The sequence below is a fragment of the Cheilinus undulatus genome, linkage group 21, assembly GCF_018320785.1.
Source record: "Cheilinus undulatus linkage group 21, ASM1832078v1, whole genome shotgun sequence".
NCBI lineage: Eukaryota > Metazoa > Chordata > Actinopteri > Labriformes > Labridae > Cheilinus > Cheilinus undulatus.
In genome coordinates, this window is record NC_054885.1 from 3,555,164 (window position 1) to 3,573,356 (window position 18,193).

Sequence of the window (18,193 nt, forward strand, 5' to 3'; positions counted from 1 at the left end):
TGACGAACAGAACACTTGTCCAATTACCTTCAGAGAATTTTTTTTCAAGTCCCACTTTTCACAAACACTTTCAATGGGAGCTTCCCCAGATTAATGTGACATAAATCAATGAAGTAGATGTATGAAATAGTCAAGGTGTGTCAGGTTAGAAACCCTTGGTTTTGACTGTAAATTAATAATTTCTAATGTCAAAATGTAAGACTTTTTAAACTCTGAAGTTTTAATGTTTTTACTTTTAAATTCCTGACTTTATAAACTCTGAAATTTTGATTTTTTTTCTTGTAAATTCCTGACTTTTGAAACTCTGACAGTTTTATTTTTCTCTTGTAAATTCCTGACTTTTTAAACTCTGAAATTTTTATTTTTTTCTTGTAAATTCTGACTTTTTAAACTCTGATTTTTTTTTTTCTTGTAAATTCCAGACTGTTTAAACCCTGAAATTTTGATTTTTTTCTTGTAAATTCCTGAGAGTTTTAAACTCTGAAATGTTGTAAATGTCTTTAGACTTTATAATCTCAATAATTTGTGTTTTTTTTTTCCACCCAAATTTTGACCCTTTTGATCAGAAATCAACAGATTCTCCTTATATTTTAATCTTTTAGATTGGCCCCTATACTTGATTGTAAATGATGTTTCTAATCATGATTTTTAATTTATTTCTAAATATGAACATCTAATTTTGACAGCATCAGAGCAGACAGGGTCCCGTGCCCCCACTCAGATCTTTAGTCCATGTCTCTTCGGGGGTCCATACATCTCTGGGATTTTTTTTATTTATAAGTTTGCAATCAGAATTGTTTTATGCTTAAAGGTCAAGAAGCCAGGATGAGGCTTGAAAACAGAGCTATAGGGGGACAGCACTATAGAGCCAATTAAACAGGAGCAAGTGTAAAGACTAAGACTAGGTAGTTTTAGTTTACAGGATTAGGCTAAAGGTTAGGGTAACCCTGGCTAACAGCAGAGCCTCAGGTGAATCTATATCTTCTACTCTTGTTGGTGTAAGAGGCTTTTCTGGACTGCAAAAATAAAATTCCCGAGCAAAATCTGGAGACTTAGGAGAGCAAAAGTGCAGGACATTAAATAAACAGAGCTAGGGATGTTTGAGTTAACTCTTCTGGACAATAAACCGTCCCGACTGGACCATCCTGTTCACATTCCATAACCATTGACCTAACCATTGTTTGCCTGTAGAGGGCGGCGTAGCTTGATTTGTCCTGCCAGAGGAACCCGAGCTCGCCGTCAGCAATGACCAAAACAACAACACCCAAACAAACGGAACATCTGTAAACAAACAGACCGTGTGCTTTCTTCCTCTCAAACCTCCAATAGAATATACTCCACTCTGATTGGATAAAACACTGTTTACATATGTATATGTATGTATATATATTTATATAGAATATTTTTAACCTTTTTTATACAAAAAGAGAAAGTATTTTGTGTTTTTATACATTTAAGTATATACAGATATAGAAAAGTGACCACAATGAGTCTGCTGTGACGTAGCCGTGAGACAGAGGACAGTATTTACACCAAACAGATAAAAAAGAAAGAAATAAGGACCCACAATCCCCCTTGGAGATGTCGGGATCACGCCTGGGTCACAACAAAATGAGTTAAAGAGAGAGAGGCGTGACGGATGAGTAAATATTCAAAACGATGAATACTGACGAGTCCTGAGACACACCAGGTCACAGAAAGTCTGATTGAATATTAGTAATCATTAAATATCAATACTCTACTGAGTTTTACTGAGGATGTAAAGATGGCTTCTGTTTGGTTGTCTACGATTTGTCAATAAATACACGTCTTATTTCCTCTAAACAGAAATCTACGTGGTGATTCCTTCTCTTACCGTCTCTCTCCAGGTTCCTAAAAGTGATTAGAACAAATTAAGGCATCCAGATGAAGAAACAGAGACTAAAAAATGAAACGACAGTGTGTGATGTGTGCGTCGGTGCGATTCTCAGTCCTGATTGGCTGGTTGCTTTGCTGAGGTGGTGTTGCGGCGGTGTTTGTGGTTTCTGATTGGATGGTTTGTTTCTTTATAAAAAGGCACCTAGTTCCTCGGCATCCTCCGCTCGGTTTCTCCGTTAGCTCGGCTCGGCTCGTCTCTCTGCAGACCGACAAGAAGACAAGACGTCCGCTTGGCGTCCGATTCTCCACAGTCACGGCCCCGCCGTGGAAGAACGGGGGCGTAGGAATAAAGAAGAGTGACGGGATGTTAAAAGGGGATTCAGTGGTGCTGTGTACAGGTGGTAAAGTATACATATCTCCTCCTCTGGTTTTCATGGAGATGCTAACAAGTCGTCCGCTCCTCCTCGGGCCAATCAACCAATAGAAAGGAGATTTGTCCGTGTTTCTCACAGGCCCCGCCTTCTCTCACCTCCATACTGATCTCCAATCGGAGTCCTCCTCGACGGCAGAGTTACAATCTGCGTGTGCGTGCCTCCACACACTGTGTGCAGGAAGAGGGAAAGGAAGAGGAAGAGGAGGAGCCACAAAGAGGTGAACGTGGAGTTTCTGTGCTGTCCTAATTTAAGCTCCTCCTACAACACAGGCTCTTCTTCCATTGGTTCCTCCGTCGACCTGTGGACAGTCAGACATCAAATATTTTAAAGAGCTGGAGGAACAACTAAAATCATCCCCATGGATCATACATTATGTGGACAAAAGTATTTGGCCACCCCTGTTACTTATCAATTTCAGGTGTTTCAATTTAAAAAAAAAAACTCAATTTTAAAGTACATGGATTTAGTAGAAAGTCCCTGTTGGTGTAATGGTCAGGCATCTGAATACTTTTGTCCACACAGTGTATATGTTGTTGATAGATAAATATCAGGTTCACTGCTGACCTGCTGGTTTCCGTATCGTCAGGAACCGAGCTTGTCTGCTCCACATCCACACTGAGGGACGCCATGGCGCTGACTGTTTCGGCCTCGTCCTCTGATTGGCCGCGAACCTCAGGGGGGCCGTCCAATAGCGAGTGTCCACACGTCTGAGACAAACTCTGGAGACAAGGCCAGTGTTTACCTGGAGGAAGAGAGAGTGTTGAAGCTTCTCATCACTGTGTGTAGAGTTTATTAGGATTAAAGAATTTCTGTCAATGAAACACCAAAACTCCTGCATCTCAGATGCTCGTGCGTTATCGCTTTGTTTTAACACAAAAGTTGTCTGGGACCTAAATATCAACGCAACCGTTCTAGCAGTATAAAACAGTGAGACGCCTCCATCATCCACTGTACCTGCTTCCTGACTCAACACCTGTGCTCAGACCCGCCCACAGGCTTGGCAGGACCCCTGAGAATGGCCCTCCCCGGTGTGTTTACTGATCGTATCAATGCATGATGGATGAGTAGCACTGGTGCTAGCAGCCTGGCTAAAAGAGCTGAAAAGTGTCATGCTATTATTGGGGTTCTGATTTTGACATTAATTATTTGTGCCACTTTAAAACTACTTTAACCGCATTTTCCCCCCAGTTTTGCCACTGTTTTGCCATTTTTCATCAATTTTGCACAATTTTAACCTGTTTTGGCCTACTTTTACAGATCTTTGCCACATTCAAATCCCATTTCACCAACTTTTTTGCCAATCTATGCCACTTGAAACCTGTTTTTTGCCACTTAATATAACTTTTTTGCCACCTAAACCCATGTGTGCCACTTGAAACTCCTTTTTTCAAGGGTTTTTTGCTACTTTAAATCCATTTTTCCATTTAAGAATTATTTCTGCCTCTGTTAACCCATTTTTGCCACTTTTGACTCATTCCTGCTACTTTAAACCATTTATCTCCTTTTCTGGCCATTTTTGACATTTGAAACCTGTTTTTGCTGATGTAAACCGATTTTTAAAATATAATATGTTTATTTTCAGCCATTTTAACATGTTTACCATTTTCTCTGTCTATTTTTGCAACTTTTCATCCTTTTTCTTGCCAATTTATGCCTATTTTTGCCTCTGTTAACCACATTTGCCATTTTCTCTGTCTGTTTTTGCTATTTTTCATTCAATTTTTGCCAATGTATACCTATTTTTGCCTCTGTTAACCCATTTCTGCTACTTTAATATCCCATTTCCCTATTTCCAGCATTTTTTACCACTTTATTCCCATTCCACTTTATTTTTAAGAAAAGGGGCTTAACATTTTTAATAAGGCTTCATACTACAGCATAGATAAATAAAAATAATGATGTTGCTTTTATAAGAATAGGTATTAGTCAGGTAAAAAAAAACATATATGTTTGTCATGGTTTAATTTTACAATGGGACATGATTTTGATGATGGGCTGGGCCCCAGAAAGCTCTCCCCTTCTAGGCGGCCTTGGCTGTGATCCACAGCGGCCCAGACGAGACTGGTGGGGGTTGGTGCCTTTTGTCATCATTGCTCCTCTCTCATTAGGTCACAATCCTGCTTGTAAAGAAAGCAGGAGGTTTCTCTTTAGTAAATAAAGCCTGTGCAGTGCTGAATTTCTCCTGGAGTGGTTGAAAAGACCCCTTGAATTTGAGGTAAGCGGTGACCAGTGAAGTTAGACGGCGTAACTCTCTGACAGTGAGTCTCGTCACAGGCTGAGCGGAATAACTGTATTACAGCAAACGTGCAAGCTTCACACCATGAAGAATGGCGCTAAAACAGCGATGTAGCTGCATGTAAACTGCGAGATGTAGACTTTGCTGAATGAAAGGGAAATGCAGTGTTTTGTGTGTTTCTTACTCTGGATCTCGATGACTCTTTCCAGTGAGGCGAAAGCTTTCGGACACGGCTTGTCCTGAGGCCACTGAACCGCCGTGTCGCTCTGAGAGAGAGAAGGTTCATAGAAAAGCAGCAAATCAGATCCTGCATTCAACATTTATGGGTAAAAAGTTCATCAGTTCAACAAAATCATGAGACAAATCTCAGCACAAAGTACTGAACGGCTGACCTGCTGAGCTGACTGTGAGTTCAGCTCAGGAAACCTCAGCCAACAACAAACTGTCCAGATTGCTCTGAGGTGAACTTACTATAAGCTACCATCCGCTAACTTTCCATTTCCTGCTTTTGTTAATGCTCATGCTAAAGAGGCTAACGTTGCTAACTCGGCTCACACTTGTGAACAGATTTCTCTCTTACCGGGTCTCCCAGAAGCGCAGAGACGCACGCCTCTGATGCGTCACAGATGGCTGTGAGGTCATGACCTCCCTCCAGCGCCATCACAACACGGCCTCCCGCAAGACCCATCAGGAGCTGAGTCAGCAGACCGAAACCTGCAGACGTACACCGATCTCAATCAAAGATCATCTTTATCATCATCATGGTAACAGCAGTACTGTAACTTGCTCTGATCATGATGGTAGAAAGCACTTTTATGTATTTTCTTTACGCAGGTATTTCTTTGAGGCACTCACACTTGGCAGAGACGTTGTACCCTCCCAGCGGAGACTGATGGCCCTCCACAGCATCGAAGCCCGCAGACACCAGGACCACGTCTGGACTGAACTGCTCCGCGATGGGCATCACCACAGCCCTGCACAAACAAACAAAAACAAACTGATGTTAAAGTTTTATTTAAGGCAGAACAGCACAGGATGATAAATGTTTAATGATGTTTACCTGAAGGCTGTGAGATACTCGACATCACCCATAGGGGGCTCCACTCCTCCAGTCCATGCAATGTTCACATTAAAACCAACACCTGCACCTGAGCCCACCTGCAGAAAAAGTGACAAAGAGACTTTTATTATCCTGTATTTACACTTATTATGGTGTCTTATGTACAAAAGTTTTTCATGATAGCATAAAGAAGACACACATTAAATCGCTTTTATGTTTAAATTGAGCTATAATAGTTAAAAACAACAGTTTTAAGGTTCATAATCAAATGCAAACTTTCCCTACAGGCTAATGGTTCAAATTTGGTCAGTTTTTTTACACGGTTATAACAGGGTTCCTCGCAGATGACGTCACACAGCAGTGCAGCACTCCCGTTGGGGGGCAGGTAGTGATTTCTGCATAGAGAAGCTCTACCAAAAGGCCTTATTTAAGCCATTTACAACTATGCCAAGTGTTCAAAGTGCAAAAATAAAAACATTCTTTTCTATTTTATTCACTCTGGGGGGCATTTCTGCTTTTATTTTGATAGGGCAGCTCAAGAGAGAGAGGGTATATGGGGAGAGACTAAGAGGTGGAAGACTGTAGCCTCTGTATTTGGGCGCCTGCTCTATCCACTAAGCTACAGCGGCGCCTGAAAGCTAGTTTTGTGGCCTGAAAGTTGAGAAATATTCAGGCAAAAAAAAAGAAAAAGAAAGCCTCAGTTTAAAGCTTAAATGATCACTCTTTTATGGTCCGTTTGTACATAGCAGTCTGGTTTTGTTCAGTTCAGTTTGTCATGGTTTAGCTCTGTGTTACTCGATCCTGCTCAACCAAAGAACCAAACTTTTAAAAAATACATTTGTAAGAACAACAATCTAAGTGGTGAAGAAATGGGTTAAAGTGGCAAAAGAATAAGTTAAAGTTGGAAAAACAGTCAAAAAGCAGAAAATACTGGGTAAAAAGGGGTAAAGTTGGCAAAAATGGTAAAAACTGGGTGAAAAGTGAGTTACAAGTGGCAAAATTGGTCAAAAAGCAGCAAAAATGTGGCAAATAATGAGTGAAAAGTAACTAAAATGGTCAATTAATTGTGGAAAAGTCGCATTTTATGGAAAAAGGCAGCTTAAATGGATGAAAAGTGGTTAAAAAATGGCAATAAAGGGGGAAGACAATTTAAATTGCAATAAGCAGGATAAGAGGGGCAACAACTGGTGAAAAGGGCAAAAAGACGAGGGAAAAAATGTCAAAAAGCAGCAAAAACTAGGTGGAACGTGACAGAAATGGGGAGAAAAAGGGATTAAATGGGTGAGAAGTGACCAAAAAATGAGGTAAAGGTGGCAAAAATGGTCAAAAAGCAATTAACAAAAAAGTGACTAAAATGGGGAAGCAGTAAAAAGGTGGGGAAATGGGCAAAGAGTGGCATTTAATGGCAAAAGACAGCTTAAATGGGCAAAAAAATGGTTAAAGGGGGGGTTGCAAATAGCAAAAAGCAGGAAAAATGGCAAAAAATTGGTGAAAAGAGCAAAAAAGACGGGATAAAAGTGGCAAAAAAAGTGGCAAAATATGGAAAAAAGGAAAACAGATGCAGAAAAGAGCAATGGAAATATACAGACAAAAAAATAAAGGTTTATGGTTAAGTTTAACAATTAAAGCCATGGATAATTTCTGAGGTCAAAGTTTCCCTTTCTTAAGGTTTTCAGGGAGAATAATATTTCAAATTAAGACACAGAAGATCCACAAATCATCACAAAAGAGCCACATGTGGCTCAAGAGCCATGTGTGAGTATCACTGGTTTAGCTCATTAAACTCTGATCTTGGTCGTATTTCCTCAGCTGATGTCTGTCCAGTCTCTCTCCTGACGGGAAATCCGTCTCCTTTTAGAGATCCAGATCATTTGGCCTAGCTCAGTAGGGCTGGTTCTTCATCTGGTCCCAGTTTGGCTTTTTAAATGTGGATTAAATAACGGCAAAGATGGAGGAAAGGAAACTGGCACTCAAGCAGGCGCAAGCTACAATGGCTCATATTAAGGAGCCATTTCATGGAACAGGCTCGTTTGTGCACGGCTCATCATTACTCTGCTGCTTACCCTACTAGTAAATAGTATATCAGTGTTTAAGTTATAAGCATTTTTGTGCCAAAATTAGGGTTTTTTTTATATGTTAAAGGGGCTAAGCTAGCCTCTTAGCTCAGTACTAGACTCCTCTAGACCAGTGGTTTTGGACTGGTCAGGCATCAGGATCCATCCCCAACCCTCTTATGAGAAATAAACAACCCAAATTTATAAAATTTCCAAAAACTTAATTTAATGAAAAATGTCAAAAGTTGAAAAAAAAATGGCACTGAAGAAAGAGTCAGGATAAAACAACCAGTTTTAAAAGCACTTTGTTGCAGAAGGACATGCAATGCAATTTTTTCCAGCAGACATAAGCAACCAATTTTTGGGTCCCGACCCACCAATTGAGCACCACTGCTCTAGACTCTTGCCTCCCTTCATCTGGATAGATGATGCTAGACACTAGGAAGTCTGCAGGACTGAGTTTTTAGTGATAATGATCGCCTCCAAGCCAGCAAAATTTCTTAAACTGTGGTAAAAATCTGTTTTTTGTTTTTTTTTGCAGGGTAACAGTCCATTTAGAGCTGTAAAGTACTAACTTTCCTCTGTTCCCATTCATTCCTTTTGGCTGTCCTCACTTCCTGACCCCCTATGGACATTCGGGATCACATGATTGCAAACAACTAGAGTTCTTTGTAAAGCCTTGTTTTTATTTAAGGTTCAGTTAGCTAAATGACTTTTGCATTCTAGTTTTAGTTGTCAATAATAGCCTTGGTTTTTCAATAACACTTTGGTGATTTCAATGCAGCACAGCCCTGAGCAGCTAAAAGACTAAAAGATCACGGGAGAACTATGGGCTCATGAGGGAACAGCAAGATTACACGCCAACAGCTAAGTCCTAAATGAGAGTTTCATGTAAACAACAGATTACTTTGTCTTTCGGAGGTTGATACTCTGCTGGGTGAGTACATAAGGAAATTAAAGGTTTTCTAGAGAGGATGTGATGTCACATAAAATCCACTAGGATTAGCATCCCTTTGTCCGTAGTGTCGTATGAACTCTGTGACCCTCTGACCGACTGATGACTTGTGGATTGGTCCACTGGTTCTGATGTAATGTTGATACAGAGATGAGATTTACAATCAGGAGTCTGTTCTGTGCTTCGTTTTTAAATTGAACACATGCTTTGTTCATTCTTGTTCCTGTTTGGGTCGACCTCTACCTGGACGGCTCTGAAAATAGATTTCCCCAAAAAAAGCAGAGCAGAGAGACCTGGTACTTCTAGCATGCACAGGAGCAATGGTTGTGGAACTGCAAAGATCGACTCAAAAGAGAGCAATTTTCTTCCAGTGCAGATCTCTGTGCAGACAGAGTATGTGTAATCTGAGGGTCAGTCTGACTCAGGTTCTAACAAACGTCCATAATAATAATAAGGTTTTTAAGGGTATAAAAGGCATTTTTCTAAATACCTGACTTCATTTCTGCAGATAAACACTCACACATGGTAGTTTTAACAGGCAGTATGTGAGCCGTTGTCCTTAATAGTATCTTATTATGTTATGTAGTATTTTTAAATTGACTAGATGCATGGTGAGGGAGTCTGTGAGTGTGTTTCTATAATTGTGTGTCTTCACAAACCTCCTCAGGAGCTCCGCTGCCAGGGAAGAAGTTCCCGTCATCGTAGCGGTGGAGGGAGATGTAGAGGACGTTGGGGTCACTGTAGAAGGCCTGCTGGGTGCCGTTGCCATGGTGAATGTCCTGCAGTGACGAATCGCAGCGGCATCAGAGAGAGAGAGAAGGTCAGTTTGATTCAGACGCTGTGATTGGTCAACATTTTATCACAGGCTGTTCTCAAGCCGCCTGCATCAAAGCCTGAACAGAAACACTGGCTGCTCATGTGGAGAGTAGTAAACGAGCAGCACAGCTTTGTTGTTAAACTTTGGGACGCCTTCTTTATGTAATGTTTCTGACAACAAGGCCATGCTTAAGCATTGTTTAAGATCTAACTTGTGATCCTGAAGTATTGCTGTTCAACAGAGGAAAAACTGCAGCAGCGTCATCAAGAGATGCTGCGTTTGAAAATGGAAATCTACATTTGACAAAAAAACATGGTGCAAATAGAAAAAAAATACTGTATATTAAAAAGCTTGCAGTAGATAAAAGGTATGCTGTATATAAAAGAAACATGCAAAAGATGCAAAACATGGAGAATGATGAAAATAAAAATTCCAAATTAAAAAAAAATCATGCAGCAAATGCAAAAATAAAATACAAATAAAGAAATCATGCTCCAATAAAAAAAACACTGCAATTTTTTTTAAAGCTGCAAATTAGAAACCCATGCTGCAAATAAAATTTCTGCAAATTAAATAAAACTTTCTGCTGATAAAAGAGTAAGGTATGTAGTAAATACATGAAAAATACATGAAAAATGCAAAATAATAGAAAAAACGCTGCAAAAACAGGCGACAGATAAAAAAGTATGCTGATTATAAAAACACAGGACAAAAAAAAGGTGTAAATAAAAAATATGAAAATACAAAATTCCCGTAGAAAAGGGACAAAAACCTACTACACGTAAAAAAATCGTGCAGTAATCAAAAAAAGGCTGCAAGCAAATAGTACTGCACAATATTAAAAAATGATATAAATCAGAAAGCCACACTGCAAACAAAACTGTTGCAAATTTAAAAAAAAATATGCTGCAGATAAAAAAGTGTGCTATACACAAGACATGAAAAATCATGTTAAATAAACTCTGCATATGCAAAGAAATGCTGCAAATAAAAAGCAATGATGCAAAAAAAATCAGAGTGCAAATGCATAAATGTTGCAAAAGAAAAAGCTAATAAAAAATTGTGCTGCTAAAAAAAATGTTACAAATTTTAAAAATATGTGCTGCAATTTTAAAACATTATGCTAAATTGAAAAAACATGCTTAAAATTAGAAGAAAATGCACCAAATTAAAAACCATTCTGCAAAAACAAAAATCTAAAAAGGTCTGAAACAAAATAAATGCCACAAAATGAAAGAAACAAATAAGCCAAAAGTATGTAGCCACTACTTTGTTAAACCTGAATGTAAACCCTTTATTTTGTCACATATATTAATTCCTTTTAATTTGCTTTATGTAGGTATTAGGAGGATTTCTTTGTTATTTATTTGTATAAAGTTTTTGCAAAAGACTCTTGTTGATTTTTTCCTTGCCTCTTTAAATCAAAATTGTTTGAGCTGTTCACTGTATTTGCACTTGTAGGCCCCTGTATAAAAGTGATAAAAAAAACCTTTACCTGCCTCATCATTTACGACTTCGACAAGTGGGTGAAAAAAAGCTCAAAGTATGTGTGATACCATCGGATAGGATGATATTTATTCTGTTTTTACAACCTTAAATCTATAAAGCACAGGAAAATAAAAACGCCATTCTTAAGGTGCCAAATGAAATCATAAGGAAATAAAAAGACTAATGTTTGACTTTCTCCTCCAGATGTAGAGACCACTGGAGAGATAAAAGTCTAATAAGAGCTGAACCTTCACCTACAATCTCTGTTTTTTATCGTGGATGTAATTATCAGCATCTGAAGGCTTTAAGAAGAACTGCAGAGTATTTCCTTCCTCCAGAGGGATGAAACCGCTCCATTTGCTCTTCCTCTCAGTGCCCACTGGGTGACGCCAACTTTTTCTCTGTGACCTGCACAGATGTGAAACTGGGCCAAATGGGTTGACGCCAACGAGCCAGCTGGGAGTTTTTTAATTCCGCAACAGGCGGCGTGAAAGTAGAGTGACTCTGCTGGTCGGTAAAAGACACTAAACGGTGCTCAAACACATTTAAAGCCTCAAAAAAGAGGGGAAAAGTATGATTTTTAAGTGTTACTCACCCAGTCCACGATGAGGATTTTCCCCACTCCGAGTTTCTGCTGCAGCAGTTTGGCAGTAATCGCTACTGAGTTAAAGAAACAAAAGCCCCTGTACACAAACGCAGAGAAACAGAGAGATAACTGGTTATTTATCACTAAAACATGATGGATAGTAATATGCAGTGATCTTGTGGCTGTACTGACATGGCGGTGGATTCCTCAGCATGGTGACCCGGTGGACGCACCACCGCAAAGCCGTTCTGGAGCAAAAACACAAAGAAGAACCGTGTCAGACCGTGTCTTTAAAACATCAGAAAGTTTTGCACTCAAGTTCTGGAACTTCTCTTACTTTCAACTCTCCCGCAGCCACTCTGAAAGCGAGCTCGATGACCGAGCCGACGGCCATACGAACAGCAGCCGACGAGTGCATCTCATTCCACACGGTGTCGCTGTCCACCTGCAAGGGGGCAGCAGTGAGTTAAAGCAGTTTGAACCTTCAGATACAGTCAGATGGACGGACAAAGAGGATGAAAAGATAGTCTCACCCCGATTCCTCCACAGGGAAGAACGGCGTACATCTTCTGGCTGATTGGACCTGAAACAACCAATCAGAGAAGAAGAAGAAAGAAAGAGAATACATGAGATTTCTTCTGTTAAATATAAACCCAAACTGCTTTGCATCAGTTTAAACCACCAATAGAGCAGAATGCATGAATTTTGTAGATTTAATGGTGGCTTGCAAACAGCATTTACATTCCCTGGAGAAACTGTCACAATGCACAACAACCAAGTCTTAAGGATACAGATCCTATCATGTTTTAAAGCACTGATCATCAACTGGCATCCCGGGGGCAATATCAGGCCCCCCAAAGCTTCCTGTCTGGCCCCCAAAAGATCATTAAATTCAGAAAAGGAGGAAAAGAAGATGTTGTGGTTTTAAGATTATCCTTTGGCTTTAAATGTCTGCAGCTGTTAAATCCATCCCACAAACAATTAATACAGAAATAGTTTAAAGAATGACTCAACATTTGATCTGTTTTTACAGAAATTTGCTGTCATAATTAGGTGGGTTAGGGTTAGGTGGCAAAAATAGAAGAAAAGTGGCCATATGGATAAAAGAGGTGGCATAAAGGGGATAAAAATGCAGGAAATGTGGCTAAAATGGGTTAAAGAATGGCAAAAAGTGGATTAAAGAGGCAAAAAGTATCAAAAATGGGTTAAAGGTGACAAAAATTGCTTTAAAGTTGCAAAAAATGTTGAAAAATGCAATGAAAATGTGTTAAAAAGTGTCAAAAATGGATAAGAGTGGCACAAAGGGGATAACACATGCAGGAAAAGTGGTTAAAATGGGTTAAAATCATGGAAAAATTGGGTTAAAGAGACAAAAGGGGCAAAAAGTATAAAAAATAAGTTAATACTGGTGCTAAATCACAACTGTGAAGGGCCCATTCTCTGAGATTTTCATTGGCCCAGCCAACTCTGTTGTCAGACCTGTCTCCTTGTGGCCTGCTGTATTATAGAGAATAGGGATAGAGCTCATTGGTAATGCCTAAAATACAAACACTACTACAATAATATTTCAATCAGACCAAAATATTTCTTTAATTTTGTGTATTTGAAAGCCTGGCCCTCAGAGTTTCTGTCAAGAATAAATCTGGCCCTCGTGCAAAGGTACTTGATGACCCCTGTTTTAAAGAGTCTTTTAAAATGTTACATTTTTGATGTTTAATGTTGGGTATCAAGGCAGATCTAAACACAGATAGTTACCCAGCAGCTTCTTGTGGTCCAGTTTGTGTCGATTGAGCGGGCTGGTTCCATACAGCAGAGTGTGAAACTCTGAATGGACCGACTGGATCTCATCCAGAGACGCTTTACGCCCACGAATCCTCTGCTCACACGCAGACAGAGAGAGACTCTGAGTAAGGAGTGTTACACTTGCACATAAGGAAAAGACAGCATTGGAGAAGAAACACAGAAACTTTAGGAGTGCTTCATCTGAGCTAAAATGTGATCGCTCTGTTGCGGTTACTAAGATTGTGTGTTTGTGTGTTTGTGATTGCGTATGTACCTCACAGCGACCCAGCAGGCCCGTCTCCTGCAGTCTGGACCAGATGCTTTGCACTCTCCCAGCATGCTCTGGGTGGATGTGAGCATTGCCACAAACACACTGATGCTTCAACATCAGACTGTCATACACCAGTCCTGCAGAGAGACCCATGACAATAACACATAATCATTTTCTTTAACCAAGACTGTTGTTGAGCAACGCAGCAATCAAGCACTACCACTAAACCTGTGAATGGACCTCTAAATATATATACTAGTTGTAGTTTACAGTTGCACCACAAGGTGGCAGTAGCAACAAGTGAAATATGTGAGACCAGCAGGACATCACTACTATTCCTCCAGTCTCAATGCTATTTCTGATAATATGAAGCTGTTTAACAAAAAGGGAATCATACCATCTACCATCTTCCATCTCTTCTGTCATACTTCTTCTCTTGGTGCAGCCACCAACTGATCGTCATTACTTTGTTATCATCAATGTTTATTGTTGTCAAAAAGGTCATAAATATTTTATTTTCCTATGAGGTAAATTATCTGCAGCAGCTAAAGATGAGGACAAAATTATTAGCCCCCAATAAAAAGTTCACTTTTTAAAGTATTTCCCAAGTTCTGTTAAACAGAGCAAAGCATTTCTAACACTCCTAGATTTATTTTGGGTGTGAACATTGTTTTACTTTGCACACAGAAACAGGATTATTTCACAGAGACTACCAGGATCTAAATGATGACCCTCCCTGATGCTTATAGTCAGCTGTGTCTCCTTTTTGCTGGAAAGCAGCCTGCAGTCGTTTGTTGTAGTTGACTCGTCTCCCGAGCAATCCCGGCCCGTTCTCCTTGGCCGATCTCTCAGGCTCCTCCAGATCTGATGGTCTTCTGGCATGGACCTTCGTCTTCAGTTAACCCCACAGATTTTCACTGGGATTCCAGTCAGGGTCTTGGTCAGGCCGATCAGTGAGGTTCACTCTGGTCTTCTGGAGGTTGTTCTTCACCAGGAGACACTGATGTTTTGGGTCGTTGTCTTGGAAGACAAAGCAAAGACCCAGACCCAGTTTATCTGCTGACTGCTGGAGGTTTTCTTTCTAAATCTTCACATCTCCTTACTTCATGGTTCCATCCACCTTTCCCAGATTCCCAGTTCCAGATGCACTGAAGCATCCCCACAGCATAATCCGGCCAGTGACGTGTTTCACTGTGGCGACAGTGTTCTCTGTGTGATATGCCTCTTCCTTCTTTCTCCAATCATCACCAATGTCTCTACGGCCAAAGAGCCCCATGCTTCCAGGATCAGAATCCTTCTCCAGGTTGTCCGTAGCAGACCTCAAGGTCTCTGGAGGAGTCTCTTCTGCAGACTTTGTCTGGGTTCATTCCTGTGCAGGGCTCTAGTGATGGTCTTCTTTGAGACCCATTTTAGTCACTTTTCACTCATTTTTCTCCATGTTGTTGCCACTTTTGGACCATTTTTGTCACCTGTAACTCACTTTATTGCCAATTTTCACCCATTTTTGCCACTTTCTGCCTTTTTAGTCACTTTTCTCCCAGTGTTTGCCACTTTAAGCCCATTTTTGCCACTTCTTTTTGTCACTTTTCTCCCCTTTTTGACACTTTATCCTGCTTTTTGCATTTTGTCCCTTTTTGACACTCCTCACCCATTTAAGCTGCCTTTTGCAATTAAATGCCACTTTTTGCCCATTTTCCCCACCTTTTTTCTGCTTTTTGCCCTGTTTAGTCACTTTTCACTCATTTTTTGCAATTTTTTTGCCATTTTTCTCCCAGAGTTTGCCACCTTTTGACCATTTTTGCCAATTTTAACTTATTTTAATTCTAATTTCACCACTTAGATTGTGGCACTTGCAAACGTATTTTTCAACAGTTTGGCTCTTTGGTTGAGCAGGGTTAAGTATCACTGTTTTGGACTGTGTGGCTCTCACTGAATTTCTTGATGATCCATCTCACTCCAGTTCTTCACTCTTGGAAACGCTGTGATAACTTTGTAGATCCTACTCCTGCTTTGTGAGCATCAACAATTCTTTTTCTCCAGTCTAAACTGATTTCTTTAGTTTTCGCCGTGATGTCTTCAGCTCAAACCTTTACTGAAGTTTATAGACTGAGTCTAAATGTGAAGAAAACCCTCAGTTTCCCTTGATTTTACAGCTTTGAGCATTACAAAGTTAAAGACCATCAGTGGTTTGTGCTACGGCTCAACAAAAAGGTCATTTCTAAAGGGGATCATCATTTAGACCCTGCTAGTTTTTGGTTTTTGTGGAATATTTTGTTTCTGTGTGCAAAATAAAATAATGTGAGCATCCAAAATAAAATTAGGATGTTCTTGGGAAATACTTTAAAAATTGAAATTTTCTAATCATTTTGTCCTCATCTGTAAGTGACAGGACCTTTGGGGATGCCTCAGGCTATTGTTTTTAGTATTTAAAGTGCTAAAATGCTATTCAAATTAGTCTGAAGAGCTTCTTTTTTAATCATAAAGCAGGATATTTATAATGTAACAGGGATTACGTCAAGCTAAATGCAATTTTCTCCCTTCTTTTGCATGCTTTCTTGCATAAATCCTAAAACATATACATAAATATGTAAACACATTTTCACTGACCAACTGTACTTTTCAATAAAAATGATGCATTAGCGTTATTTTTGTAATTACTGAATCACTTAAAGGATCCTAAATATTACAGAGTTGGTACACAAAATCCCTGCTTAAGAACTTTGTCCTGAAACGTCACCCATCTCTGAGTCAGCCCTCGATGCTAAGCAACCAGCACGCTGACTTAAAGTGGGCGGTCTGACACCGATGATGTCAAACTGACAACCAATGAGAACTCAGTCGAGCACACGCACGAACACAAACACAGAGAAATCTGACCGGTAGTGAAGAGGTGTTTGACGGGGTTGACGGTGGCTGCAGGCGAGGACTGCGCTCTTCCCAGGGGTCTGTGGGGCAGCGAGGACTGAAACACACCCAGGTGCTGCAAGGCCTGATGGGAAGTGAAGGTGAAGCGAGGCAGAGAGGGGGAGAGAGGGATAAAAAAGAGTTATGATTCATTGCAGCAGGATGACTCAGAGATGTTTCATTCACCGAGTGTGTGTTTGTGTGTGTGTATTAGAGCTGACAGAAAGCTTAACACCAACACCCTCCTGTCTCTTTACACACAGAAATAACCATGATCTTTAAAGATATCATTAATAAAAGATTTGTGTTGTTATCAGGCTGCAGCCTCCGGTGATGAAAATGAAGGTAATGTGATGCTGCAGCTCCAGCACTGTTGGTTTTTATTGCATACGTGTCTGCAGATGTGTAGATGAATGTAACACTGGTTTATTTCAATAACTTGTGACAGTAAATTAACAGAATTTCAAAAAGGGAATGCAGATTCATCACAGAACTATCCACAATAGCATTAATGATGAAAACAAAAGCAAAAAACCCTCTCTGTTCTTGACTTCAGGTTTATCATCTATTAAACAGTGGACAACCTGCCTTGGCCTCTCCTCCTCCTGCACCAATCTACAAAATGCACACACACCTATAAACAGAGCTGCTGAGGTATGTGCAACTTCCTCTTTTGATGTGCCATCTTTAGATCTATGTTACTGTTTCAAAAGCTTGTAAAAAGTTCAGTTTAGTTGTACTGGAGGCTGAAAGCAATGGCTGCTGCTGCTGTAGCAATTAGCTTGGATGTAGCTGTAGTCATTTTATCAGAACTGGACCAAGGCTCTTTTGTCTTGTCGCTCTGATTGGCCCCTAGTGTCTGTGACAGACTGAACATTCATCCAATCACCTTCAGAGTTTTTTCAAATGTCCTGCCCTTCTCAGACATTATGTATGGGAGTTTTCCCAGATGAATGTAAAATAGGTTGTTCGCAATCATGTGATCTTCATTGGAGGAAAGGGAGTGGGGGAAAGCTGTGAGGAATTAAATAGAACGGAGAAAAGTTAGTACTTTAAAGCTCTAAATCAGGGGTCATCAACTACATCTGTACCAGGGCCAGCTTTTTCCTAAACAGACACTTTGGGGCCCAAACTCTCAAAGAAACTGAAGAAGTTTTTAAAACGGTCCAATTAACATCTTTTTCTCTATATATTTTTTATTTTCTTTCAAATGTATGCAATTTATAGGCCTTTGAGGAACTATTGGTGCCTTTCAACAGCAAGAGCTTGGAAACTTTTGAGGAACTTTAGGCGCTTTTTTATTGCAGGAAATTTGCCCAGGAACTAGGAACATCTTTAAGGAACCCTAGGTGCCTGTCAACAACAGGAACTAGGAAACGTTAGAGGAACCCTATGTGCCTTTCAACAGAAGGAACTAGGAACCTTTTGAGGAACCATAGGTGCCTCTTGACTGCAGGAACTTGGAACCTTTTGAGGAACTATAGATGCCTCTTGACAGCAGGAACTTGGAACCTTTTGAGGAACTTTAGGTGCCTTTCAACAACAGGAACCAGGAACCTTTTGAAGAACTATTGGTGCCTTTCAACAGCAGGAACTTAGAACCTTTTAAGGAACTATAGGTGCCTTTCAACAGCAAGAACTCGGAAACTTTTGAGGAACTATTGGTGCCTTTTCAACAGCAAGAGCTTGGAACCTTCTGAGGAACTTTGAGTGCCTTTCAACAGCAGGAACTAGGAACCTTTTGAGGAA

The 18,193-nt window shown here is 40.1% G+C and overlaps 1 protein-coding gene across 3 annotated transcripts in view; it reads right to left on the minus strand.

The window, feature by feature from the left end:
* Positions 1-464: 464 nt before the first annotated feature.
* hdac5 (histone deacetylase 5) overlaps positions 465-18,193 on the minus strand; it is an 80,218-nt gene continuing 62,489 nt past the window's right edge. For all 3 annotated transcript variants that reach the window (XM_041777745.1, XM_041777744.1, XM_041777743.1), the window contains 14 exons: positions 16,418-16,529; positions 13,544-13,677; positions 13,243-13,363; positions 12,021-12,070; positions 11,825-11,932; positions 11,680-11,735; positions 11,497-11,584; positions 9,256-9,375; positions 5,588-5,685; positions 5,383-5,501; positions 5,108-5,241; positions 4,712-4,793; positions 2,856-3,033; positions 465-2,589 (listed from right to left, as the gene is read on the minus strand). In XM_041777745.1, the coding sequence (XP_041633679.1) occupies positions 2,550-2,589; positions 2,856-3,033; positions 4,712-4,793; positions 5,108-5,241; positions 5,383-5,501; positions 5,588-5,685; positions 9,256-9,375; positions 11,497-11,584; positions 11,680-11,735; positions 11,825-11,932; positions 12,021-12,070; positions 13,243-13,363; positions 13,544-13,677; positions 16,418-16,529 (1,440 nt within the window). In that variant the 3' untranslated portion in view covers positions 465-2,549. The remainder of the gene's footprint in view (positions 2,590-2,855; positions 3,034-4,711; positions 4,794-5,107; positions 5,242-5,382; positions 5,502-5,587; positions 5,686-9,255; positions 9,376-11,496; positions 11,585-11,679; positions 11,736-11,824; positions 11,933-12,020; positions 12,071-13,242; positions 13,364-13,543; positions 13,678-16,417; positions 16,530-18,193) is intronic.